Source organism: Mobula hypostoma, chromosome 14, assembly GCF_963921235.1.
Source record: "Mobula hypostoma chromosome 14, sMobHyp1.1, whole genome shotgun sequence".
In the NCBI taxonomy this organism is placed as follows: domain Eukaryota; kingdom Metazoa; phylum Chordata; class Chondrichthyes; order Myliobatiformes; family Myliobatidae; genus Mobula; species Mobula hypostoma.
The window spans coordinates 40,746,311-40,759,577 of NC_086110.1; the positions used below are offsets into that span (position 1 = coordinate 40,746,311).

The 13,267-nt window shown below is 41.9% G+C and overlaps 1 protein-coding gene across 3 annotated transcripts in view; it reads right to left on the reverse strand.

Annotated features, from left to right (window-relative positions):
- Positions 1-13,267, reverse strand: part of ankrd27 (ankyrin repeat domain 27 (VPS9 domain)) — a 109,417-nt gene that overhangs the window by 57,667 nt on the left and 38,483 nt on the right. For all 3 annotated transcript variants that reach the window (XM_063066976.1, XM_063066974.1, XM_063066977.1), the window contains exon 13: positions 2,968-3,060. In XM_063066976.1, coding sequence (XP_062923046.1) covers positions 2,968-3,060 — 93 coding nt within the window. The remainder of the gene's footprint in view (positions 1-2,967; positions 3,061-13,267) is intronic.

The window sequence follows — 13,267 nt, forward strand, 5'->3', positions numbered from 1 at the left end:
ACATCCACTGACTCTCCTTTGTCTATCCTGCATGTTATTTCCTCAAAGAATGCCAACAAGATTGTCAGGCAAGATTTCCCCTCAAAGAAACCATAGTTGTCATGTGCCTCCAAGTCCCCTGAAACTTCATCCTTAATAATGGATTCCAACATCTTTCCAACCACTGAAGTCAGGCTAACTGGCCTACAATTTCCCTTCTTCTCCCCCCGCCCTTCTTGAAGAGTGGAGTGACATTTGTAATGTTCCAGGTCTCTGGAACCATTCCAGAATCTAGTGATTCTTGAGTGATCATTACTAATGCCTCCGCAATCTCTTCAGCCACTTCTTTCTGAACCCTCATCTATAGTCCATATGGTCCAGGTGACTCATCTACCTTCAGAATTTTCAGCTTCCAAAGCACTTTCTCCTTAGTAATAGCAATGACATTAACTTTTTCCCCTTAACACTCTCGCATATCTGGCATTCTGCTAGTGACTGACACAAAATAAGTTTGTCCACCATTTCTTTGTCCCCCATTACTACATCTCCATTACTACAGCAATTACTACATCTTAGTCCTGCTGAAGGGTTTTGGTCTGAAACATTGACTGTACTCTTTTTCACAGATGAGTTCCTCCAGCATTTTGTGTGTACTACATCTCCAGCGTCATTTTCCACCAGTCTGATATCCACTCTCATCTCTTTTACTCTTTATATATCTGAAAAAAAAATTTGTATCCCTTTTTATATTATTGGCTAGCTTACCTTCATATTTCATCTTTTTTCTCTGGCTTCTTTTAGTTATCTTCTGTTAAAAGCTTCCCAATCTTCTACCTTCCTTCTAATTTTTGCTATACGTCCTCTCTTTTGCCTTTATGCTGTGTTTGACTTCCCTTTTCAGCCACCGTTGCCTCTTTCTCACTAAGAATACTTCATCTTTGGGATGCATCTTTCCTGTGCCTTCCGAACTGTTCCCCAAAACTAGCTATTGCTGTTCTGCTGTCATCCCTGCTAGTGCCCCCTTCCAATCAACTTTGGCCAGCTCCTCCCTCATGCCTGTGTAATTCCCTTTACTTTACTGTAATATCGATACATCGGATTTTAGCTTCTCCTTCTCAAACCACAGGGTGAATTCCATCATATTATGATCACTGCTTTCTAAGGGGCTCTTTTACCATCACCTCCTTAATCAAATCTGTGTCATTACATAATACCCAATCCAGAACTGCCATATCCTTACTGGGCTCAACCACGCTGCTCTAAAAAGCCATGTCGTTTGCACTCTACAAATTCCCTCTCTTGGGATCCAGCACCAACCTGATCTTCCCAGTCTACATGCATACTGAAATCCCCCATGACTATCACAACATTGCTCTTTCTGCATACCTTTTCTTTCCCATTGCAATTTGTAGCTCACATCCTGGCTACTGTTCAGAGGCTTGTATATAACTCCCATTAGGATCTTCCTGCCCTTGCATTTTCTTAACTCTACCCACAAGGATTTTACATATTCTAATCCACGTCATCTCTTTCTAAGGACTGGATTTCATCTTTTCTTAACCAAGAGCCACCCCACCCCCGTCTGCCCACCTGCCTATCCTTTCAACACAATATGTATCCTTGAATATTATGCAGCTATGATCGTGTTTCAGCCAACTCTCAGCGATGCCGATAATATCACACCTGCCAATCTCTAACAGCGCTACAAGATCAGCTACCTTCTTCCGTCTTCTGTGTGCATTCAAATAAAACATCTTCAGTCCTGTATTTACCACCCTTTTCGATTCTGGCACCCTGGTACACTTCCATGGTCCACGGGTGTTATCTTGCTACATCACTTCAGTCCCGTGAATAAGCTTCAATTATTCTAAATATTATACAATAAGTTTCTTAAAATTCAGTTTACGGATACCAGACAGTGAAGCAAAGCTGCTGCACTTTAAGATACAGTGCATAATACTTCCTGTGGGTTGAATCTGGTTACTGCATCATTAGAATGCTTGAAAGGTTTAGGAGTACCACATTTACCGCTATTCTATTTTTATGATAAATACTGAAAACCTATTTTAAATGTTTACGTAATATGACAGCATTTTAGAAGGGGCTTTTAGAATAGGAACAGAACATTTGACTTGAGGCATTTACTAAGAAATGAGAAGTGTGACATCTTGTATAACACAAATTAACATCACAGTGTGACTGCTAATGTTCCAGGGTCAATATTCAAAGCTGCCAGACGGTTAATCAGCAGCACATTTTGCCCAGTGATTGATGGGCGCTGCTGATGACTCCAAACTACAGGCTCTTCTGATACGTTGCATTAATTTAAGTAACTATTGGGGAGGGCACATGAGGGAAGTTTAAATTCAACATAAAAGTATAACCCAAATGTAAAAACTCTTATTTATACTAAAAGATTCAGGTATTAATTTTGCTACAGGCTTCCTAAATACTCCTCCCGCCAACTCTTCTACCAAACCACAGACCCAATTCCTTCCTAGGTTCTTGCTCATTCAGGAGCCTCCTGCCATTCAGTAGATTGGATATGCGGAGGAATCTTGGCAGACTCTGGGTTAGTGCTAACAACGCTGCCCACAAGTGCAAAGGCTGGGAGATTGTAGCTCCAGCTGTGTATCAATGGACCAGACAATGAGAAGGTCAGCAGTTCAGTAGTAACCCCACAACTGGGCAATCCTCTGAATGGGAATGAAAGCAAATACCAATACTGACAGCAGTAATCATTCCAGCCCATTCTTAGAAACCAGTGCAAATTCCTTCCCCATTAGCTTTATAATTAACATTAAGAAAATGACTATATTAATTTATAATTCTATTAAGTTCAGATCATTTTAATCACATGTAATAAAGATGATTAATTGCCATGCCAAATATTGATCAGTTGAACAAGGCAGAGCACATTGGAAGTACAGATCAAATATTTTAAACAAATATCAGAATTGACTTGTATCATAAATAATTCACATTCACCTCAAACAAAATATCAATTGGGGTTGATGACGGCTGATACAGCAAGTTCATTCTTTCTCTAAAAAATGTTTTATCATTTAGTTCTCCTGATCCCTGTAAATGAAAAAGAGCTTTTTAAAAGTTTAGTTCATAACAATGCAACCTCATTATTATCTACACAATCTGATTATTTTTGTATAATGCATGTGAATTATTAGGTACATTCAACCCTTAATTACAAGTCACAGGTTAACTCATATGCAGCATCAAATCATAATCCAATATTGCAAAATTACTAAGTAAAAATAAACAATACATTTGCCAAATGACATGGGGAAGTACATCAACATTCACAAAAATAAATGCTTTTTGTCTGCTATCATCGCTGAAAAAAACTGTGGATTGAATAGCAACAAAAATGAATAGGGGGAATATTAAGATTTTTTTTCCCAACAAGACTGAGTAACATCTTGCCATAATGGTGCTCTGAGTAGCATGCATGTTTCTGGAATCTGGTGTTAAGCACACAGATGACCAAGCTGGCTGTAGTTGAAAGCTTGAACGCACTTTATGTTGGCATCATAGAAGATACTGATTTGAATTCACTTACACAGCCAGGCCATTAAAAAAAAATTGCAGAGATATCATTAGTAGTACCTCTCCAGTGCATGTGGATCACCAAATCTCTGAAGCATGCCATTGCTGCCTAGCATATCATGAGTTTTGTATCTGAAGTAATGATCTTTTATGCTGCTAAAGGCTGACCTGGTGTTCTGAAGGCAATGCTGAATGTCATCACCCATGCGTGCTTCTAAGATGACAGAAAGTGTTCATGTTTTCCAGAGTCTCATGAAAGTTTATTGACCGGGCAGGGGAGAAACAGGTTGAACATCCACTGGAAGATGCACTTTGAAAAGTTTCTCAACTGAAACAATCCTTGACATGAGTATCCTCAACTCCAGCTCACATGAAATAATGCCATTTAATTCATCATCACCCCAGAATGACAACTCAAAAAGCCCACAAATCAACTGAAAACAATCGGCAGAGAGGAACTTCAGTCACTACTTAACAATCTTCAAAGCTCAAAGTAAATTTATTATCAAAGTATGTATATATTACCATATGCTAACTTAAGACTCATTTTCCTGCGGGCATTTACAGGAAAAAAAGAAATACTATAGAACTTAGGAAAAACTATACATAAACAAAAATTGACAAACACCCAAAATGCAGAAGAAAAAAAACCTCTACAAATAAAAATGATAACAAGAACACAAGTAGTAAAGAGTCCTTGAAAAAGAGTCTGTAGGTCGTAGAATCAGTTTAGAGTGGTGGTGAATGAAGTTATCCATGCTGGTTCAGGAGCCTAATGGTTGGAGTGTATTAACTGTACCTGAATGTGATGATGTGGGACCTAAAGCTTCTAAACATCATGCCCCATGGTAGTCGCGAAAAAAAGGACAGGTTGGGGTCTTTGATGACGGATGCTGCTTTCTTGTGGTCGTGCTCTGTGTAAATGTACTCAATGCTGAGGAGGGCTTTGATTCTGATGGACTGGACTATATTCACAACTCTTTGCAGCCTTTTTCCTTCCTGGGTACTGACGTTTCCATACCAGGCTGTGATGCAACCAGTTAGGGTACTTAGCTCACAGAAACCGTGTCTCTTCCAAGAGGCTGTAATTGTGACTACCTTAAAGAAAGGAGATAAATGCAACTGTGGTAACAACAAAGAGAATCTCCTTGTTGCTTAACACAGGGGAATTTATCGCAAAGGTCCTCCTCCACCAATTCCTCTGACTGGCACTGAATACCATTGTAAATCTCGCCCATTTAGAGAGACAATAGACGTGATCCACTCTGGTTGAAGACATCAGAACAGACATTAAACAGAGCTGTTTTGTATATTTTGCTTTTGACTCTACTGACCCTATTATGTAAAGCAATTTTGTTGATAAGATTGCTAAGTTGAGACACATGGTTAACCACAAAAGGTCACTTTCCAGACTTCTTTGAAGGCAGATGTCCCCCCCCCCAACAGCAACCAAGAATACGGATGCTGATTTCATAGATATGTAAAAGCTATAGGTATGATTAAAACACAAAGGCTTTAGAATTCCACTCCTGACTATTCTGCAAGCGAACATAGTGTCTGGAAAGTAAAATTGAAGACTTCAGAGCTTAATTACTGTACCAGAGGGACATCAGGAACTAGTGTGTGCTTTGTTTCATGGCACTTTGGCCATAGCGCTGCAGCTCAATCATCATCATCATCGGGTGCCGTGCCCAGTTTGAGCTTTGACTGCCATGGCCCACACACTCCTGTTTCCGGTCAAGTGGATCAATTCATTGGTATTCATTTCCAGTTCTCTGGTTGCTGTTTCCATCATCATTTGTCTTTGTCTTCCTCTTTGTTTTCTTCTCTTCATTCTTTCCCATAATTACCGTGCATTCTAATTCCTCTTTCCTAATCACATGTCCAATGAAGTTACATTGCCTTTTCATGATCTCATACATTATTTCTCTTTTTGTGTTTGTTCTGTTCATGACATCCTTGTTAGATATTCATTTCGTCCATGATATTCTTTGCACCCTCAAATGGCTTCACCATTCTCTGCAAAAACAGGATAGCTCCGTCTCTTAAAGGCAGAGAGGGTGGACTATGCTTTATGATTAACTTAATGTGGTGCACAAATATGGTGGTTCTGTCTCAGTCCTGCTTATTTTTAATCTGCTGAGGGAGTTTTCCACCATCATCCTGGTAGCAATGTACATTCCTCCTCATGCGAATGTTAGGCAGGAACTAAAAGAGCTGACCAACGTCATCAGCAGGCATGAAACTGTGCAACTTGAAGACTTCCCTATCATTGCAGTAGATTTCAACCAGACCAGTATGAAGAAGTTCCTGAACAACTACCACCAACATATCACTTGTAGAACCAGAGGAGCCAACACACTGGACCACTGTTATACCACCAAGAACACTTACCATGCCATCTCACTTCCTCATCTTGGAAAGTTCAATCACCTGGCTGTACTTCTAATCCAAGTGTAAAGGCAGAAACAAAAGACCACAGCACCAGTGGCGAGAACCAATAAGATATGGTTAAGGAAGGCAGAGGAGCACTTATAGGACTGCCTTGAGTCAATGGACTGGTCTATATTCAGGGATTCATCTTCAAGTCTGAATGAACGTGCCACACTTGTCACTGACTTCATCAAGACCTGTGTGGATAATGTGTGCCTTTGAGAACATACCGATCATACCCAAACCAAAAGCTGTAGACGAACCAGGAGGTTCATGCTGAGGTCTACATCTGTGATTCAGAACTATACGAATAGTCCAAATATGACTTACAGAAGGCTATTTTAAGGGTGAAACAACAAATCTGATTGAGATTAGAGACAGAATTGGATGCACATCAGCTCTGGCAGGGTTTGCAGGCCATTACTTCCTATAAAGCGAAACCTAACATCATGAATAAATGTGATGGTTCACTCCCAGATGAGCTCAACACTTTATATGCACTCTTTGAAAGGAAGGAATAAAACTACATCTGTGCTAATCCCTGTAGCATCTGAGGTTGATCACCCTGTGATCTCTGTCTTGGAGGCTGACATCAGAACATCTTTCAAGAGGGCGAATCCTTGCAAGGCATCAGGCCCTAAAGGTATACCTGGTCAAACTCTGAAAATCAGTACCAACCAACTGGCAGGAGTGATCAAGGATATCTTCAATCTTTCACTGCTGCAGTTGGAGGTCCCCACCTGCTTCAGCAGAGCGACAGTCATATCAATGCCCAAAAAGAGCAGGGTGAGATGCTTCAACAACTATCGCCCCATGGCACTCACTTCTACCGTGATGAAGTGCTTTGAGAGGTTGGTCACGGCTAGAATCAACCTCTACGTAAGCAAGGCTCTGAACCTGCTACAATTTGCCTGTCACCACAATAGGTCTACAGCAGATACAATCGCACTAGTTCTCCCTTCGGCCTTGGCTCACCTGAACTATAGTAATACCCATGTCAGGCTGCTGTTTATTGATTACAGCTCAGCATTCAACACAATCATACCCTCAGTTCTAATCAACAAGTGCCAAAACTTGGGCCTCTGTACCTCCCTCTGCAACTGGATCCTTGACTTCTTCACCGAGAGACCACAGTCTGTGCGGATCAGAAATAACACCTCCTCCTCACAATCAACACTGGCATGCCTCAAGAATGGGTGCCTAGCCCATTGCTCTACTCTCTCCACACTGGCAATTGTGTGGGTAGGCACAGCTCAAACATCATCTTTAAATTTGACAATAACACAACTATGGAGAAGAAATTCAGATGGTAATGAGAAGGAAAACAGGAGCGAGATAGATCAGTTGATTGAGTGGTGCCACAGCAACAGCCTTGCACTAATGTCAGTAAGACCAAGGAATTGATTGTGGACTTCAGGAAGGGAAAGACCAGGGAACATATCCAGTCCACACTGGAGGACCAGAAGTGGAAAGGGTGAGCAGATTCAAGTTCCTAGGTGTCAACATCTTTGAGGATCTACCCTGGGCCCAATGGCATGGCAGCATAGTGGTTAGTACAGCACTTTACAGTACAGGTGGCCTGGGTTCAATTCCTGCCACTGCCTGTAAGGAATTTGTACATTCTCCCCGTGACCTCCTGGGTTCCCTCCAGATGCTGTGGTTTCCTCTCACAGTCCAAAGGTTAACTGATCATTGTGAATTGTCCCATAATTAAGCTCAGATGAAATCGGGGTTGCTAAATGGCACGGCTCGAAGGGCCGGAAGGCTTATCCCGCGCTGATTCGCAAAAAAAATTACAAAGAAGGTATGGCAGTGGTTATATTTCATGAGTTTGAGGAGAATTGGTTTGTCACCAAAAACACTCAATTTCTACAGATGTACTGTGGAGGACATTTTAACTGGTTGCATTACAGTCAGGTATGGAGGGGCCACTGCACAGGATTGGAAAAAGCAGCAGTAAATTGTAAACTCAGCCAGCTCCATCATGGGCACTAGCCTCTACAGCATCCAGGATGATGTCTTCAAAAGGCAATGCCTCAAAAAGGTGGCATCCATCGTCAAGGACCCCCCATCATGTGCCCTCTTCTCATTGCTACTATCGAGGTGGTGGTATAGGAGGCTGAAGACATACACTCAAGGTTCCAGGGACAGCTTCTTCCCCTCCACCATCAGATTTCTGAATATGAACACAACCATAGCTTTTCTCCCCATTTTTTTTGCACTGCTCAATTTTTTTTTAAATACTATACTTCGTTCATTTCTACTGCACAGGACTGAAAGAAGCTACAGAGGGTTATAAATTTAGTCGGCTCCATCTTGGGAACTAGCCTACAAAGTACCCAAGACATCTTCAAGGAGTGGTGTCTCAGAAAGGCAGCGTCCATTATTAAGGACCTCCAGCACCCAGGGCATGTCCTGTTCTCACTGTTACCATCAGGTAGGAGGTACAGAAGCCTGAAGGCACACACTCAGCAATTCAGGAACAGCTTCTTCCCCTCTGCCATCCGATTCCTAAATGGACATTGAACCCATGAACACTACCTCACTTTTAACTATATATTATTACTGCTTTTTGCACAATTTTTAATCTATTCAATAATACATATACTGTACTTGATTTACTTATTTTTTTATATTATGTATTGCATTAACCTACTGCTGCTGAGTTAACAAATTTCATGACACATGCTGGTGATAATAAACCTGATTCTGATCAAATTTTTAAAAATTGTTTTGTATTGCAATGCACTGCTGCCACAAAACAACAAATTTCACAACATATGCCAGTGGTATTAAACTTGATTCTCATTTAAATCAGACACAAAGTTCCAGGAAGCTTCGAAACGAATGGACTGGATCATCCTTGAGCAGCCCACCACCCAGACTCGATAGCACGGTCTTCACTCATCCATCTTCATTTGCCAGATTCACAGAACCAAGCAGACCGTCCGCACCAGAGGGCCCATGCAAGACTAAATAATCTTCAACTAGCAACTTATTATTAAGAATCTAAAACATTCTTCAACTAGCCATAAATGGATTATTTAAAAACTCTTAGAATGTATCTGATAGGTAAGGACATTTTAAAAACTATTCAAGAAGGTATTTTTAAAAAGAATTTATACAATAAAACTAAAATTTAATTAAAATGCCTTAAAGCATTCAGAGAAAATTTAAAGTGACCAACTTACAAGTACTTTTCTTTAAGATGGCAAACCTACTAAAGTGAAAAGGCCCATCATTCACATGTCAGCCCTCCTTGAGGTAGAGCTGAGAGTCAGATACAAGCTTTATCTAACCCAGTCTTCAGCAAGTCACTGCTATATCACTAGACTCAATGGATAATTAGAGAACAAAGCAGACAGTTAGAGGTATTGGCCTTTGACCTCCAGCTTATTTTGGATTTCCACCTTCAAATACATAAAATCAAGATTTGCTGGTGCCCCCCCTTCCAAAAGTCAACAGTTCCCTTCGGAGTCTCCATCTTTTACTCAATTTGAGTTGCCCCAAGGATCCTGGGAGGAAATAAAGGTTGAAAATAGTGCTAAAATATTCACCTTTAGTATTCATCAAAGCAAATAATTTAAAATGTCTGTTCTGAACAGATATTTACTACACAACTTGCAAAAATATTAATCTGAATTTCATTCAATAAAAGAGAGAGGGGATTATAAGGCGAAATAACCCATGCTTTAATCTTTGGATCTTCAATGAAGTTCATAAACTTTGAACATTAAAATCTACAACCACCTTAAATAGGAATTACATAGGACCATAAGTTTAATGAGTCATATCACCAAGATACTTCTAAGAATTCTGATGACAAGAGCTAAAAGTAAGATACAAGCTGAAGTAGGCAAAGAACAATGTGGTTTTGTGAAAGACAAAGGTACAAGAAACGCAATATTGACATTAAGGATACTATCAGAACGAGCTATTCAAGTGCAAAAAGATTTGTTTGCTTGTTTTATCGACTACACAAAAGCATTTGATAAAGTGAAGCACAATAAGTTATTTGAAATATTACAGAAAACTCTAGATCTAGATTCAAAAGACCTCCGCCTAATCAGATATCTGTACTGGGAACAAGCTGCCGCTGTAAGAATAGATGGAGAAGTGAGTCAGTTCATGAAAATCAAAAGAGGCATTAGACATGGGTGTGTTTTCTCCCCTGATTTATTCAAAGTGTACAGTGAAACAATATGACTAAAAATAAGAGACATCCTGGAAATCAAAGTTGGCGGTGAAAACATGAATAATTTCAGATATGCAGATGACACTGTGTTAATTGCAAGTACAGAGGAAGAACTACAAAACTTAATTGATGTAATTGTTGAAGAAAGTGCAAAAATGGGTCTATCAATTGCAAAAAGACAGAATGTATGGTGATATCCAAAAAGAAGGAGACATCTTTACGAGAATGAAGAGTATACTGACCAACACTAAACTAGGCATGACAACCCGCCTAAGAGCTCTGAAATGTTATGTTTATCCAGTTATGTTATATGGCTCAGAATGTTGGACAATATCTAGTAACCCTCGATCGTGACCCCACTAAGGAGCACCAGGCCATTGTCTCCCACACTATCAACGACTTTATCCGCTCAGGGGATCTCCCATCCACTGCTACCAACCTTATAGTTCCCACACCCCGCACTTCCCGTTTCTACCTCCTACCCAAGATCCACAAACCTGCCTGTCCTGGCCGACCTATTGTCTCAGCTTGCTCCTGCCCCACCGAACTCGTTTCTGCATACCTCGACACTGTTTTATCACCCCTTGTTCAATCCCTTCCGAACTATGTTCGTGACACTTCTCACGCTCTTAAACTTTTCGATGATTTTAAGTTCCCTGGCCCCCACCGCTTTATTTTCACCATGGATGTCCAGTCCCTATATACTTCCATCCCCCATCAGGAAGGTCTCAAAGCTCTACGCTTCTTTTTGGATTCCAGACCTAATCAGTTCCCCTCTACCACCACTCTGCTCCGTCTAGCAGAATTAGTCCTTACTCTTAATAATTTCTCCTTTTGCTCCTCCCATTTCCTCCAAACTAAAGGTGTAGCTATGGGCACCCGTATGGGTCCTAGCTATGCCTGCCTTTTTGTTGGGTTTGTGGAACAATCTATGTTCCGTGCCTATTCTGGTATCTGTCCCCCACTTTTCCTTCGCTACATCGATGACTGCATTGGCGCTGCTTCCTGCACGCATGCAGAACTCGTTGACTTTATTAATTTTGCCTCCAACTTTCACCCTGCCCTCAAGTTTACCTGGTCCATTTCCGACACCTCCCTCCCCTTTCTAGATCTTTCTGTCTCTGTCTCTGGAGACAGCTTATCCACTGATGTCTACTATAAGCCTACTGACTCTCACAGCTATCTGGACTATTCCTCTTCTCACCCTGTCTCTTGCAAAAACGCCATCCCCTTCTCGCAATTCCTCCGTCTCCGCCGCATCTGCTCTCAGGATGAAGCTTTTCATTCTAGGACGAGGGAGATGTCTTCATATTTTAAAGAAAGGGGCTTCCCTTCCTCCACTATCAACTCTGCTCTTAAACGCATCTCCCCCATTTCACGTACATCTGCTCTCACTCCATCCTCCCACCACCCCACTAGGAATAGGGTTCCCCTGGTCCTCACCTACCACCCCACCAGCCTCCGGGTCCAACATATTATTCTCCGTAACTTCCGCCACCTCCAACGGGATCCCACCACTAAGCACATCTTTCCCTCCCCCCCTCTCTCTGCATTCCGCAGGGATCGCTCCCTACACAACTCCCTTGTCCATTCGTCCCCCCCATCCCTCCCCACTGATCTCCCTCCTGGCACTTATCCGTGTAAGCGGAACAAGTGCTACACATGCCCTTACACTTCCTCCCTTACCACCATTCAGGGCCCCAAACAGTCCTTCCAGGTGAGGCATCACTTCACCTGTGAGTCGACTGGGGTGATATACTGCGTCCGGTGCTCCCGATGTGGCCTTTTATATATTGGTGAGACCCGACGCAGACTGGGAGACCGCTTTGCTGAACATCTACGCTCTGTCCGCCAGAGAAAGCAGGATCTCCCAGTGGCCACACATTTTAATTCCACATCCCATTCCCATTCTGACATGTCTATCCACGGCCTCCTCTACTGTAAAGATGAAGCCACACTCAGGTTGGAGGAACAACACCTTATATTCCGTATGGGTAGCCTCCAACCTGATGGCATGAACATTGACTTCTCTAACTTCCGCTAGGCCCCACCTCCCCCTCGTACCCCATCTGTTACTCTTTTTTATGCACACATTCTTTCTCTCACTCTCCTTTTTCTCCCTCTGTCCCTCTGAATATACCTCTTGCCCATCCTCTGGGTCACCCCCCCCCGTCTTTCTTCCCGGACCTCCTGTCCCATGATCCTCTCGTATCCCCTTCTGCCTATCACCTGTCCAGCTCTCGGCTCCATCCCTCCCCCTCCTGTCTTCTCCTATCATTTTGCATCTCCCCCTCCCCCTCCAGCTTTCAAATCCCTTACTCACTCTTCCTTCAGTTAGTCCTGACGAAGGGTCTCGGCCTGAAACGTCGACTGCACCTCTTCCTATAGATGCTGCCTGGCCTGCTGCGTTCACCAGCAACTTTGATGTGTGTTGCTTGTAGCAGCAGAGATGTGGTTTTTGAGAATGCAAAGAATATCATGGATGAAACGAATATCTAATGAGGATGTCATGAACAGAGCAAACACAAAAAGAGAAATAACGTATGAGATCATGAAAAGGTAACGTAACTTCATTGGACCTGTGATTATGAAAGAGCAGTTAGAATGCACTGTAATTATGGGAAAGATTGAAGGGAAGAAAGCAAGAGGAAGCCAAAGACAAATGATGATGGAGACAGCAGTCAGAGAACTGGAATTGAATACCAATGAATTGATCCACTTGACCCGAAACAGGAGTGTGTGGGCCATGGCAATCAACGCTCAAACTGAGCATGGCACCTGGTGCTGATGATGATGATGATGATGATGATGACAACCATCTTATTTGTACATTTGTGTTAATTGCAAAATCAACTAGATGTACAATTTATGCTTCTTAGCGTATTCCGGCAGGATTTAAAAACTGGCATTTAAATTATAGTTACTATTCTATAGATTTGCTGAGCATACCCAGAGGAAGATGAATCTCAGGGTTGAATGTAGTGACCTACATGTGTTCAATAAAATTCTGTCATATGAACATTTCCCTCCTATGATACTGAACATTTCTGTTTCCAATACACCTGGCACTAATCTTACCAGTCGTCCACTTACCTC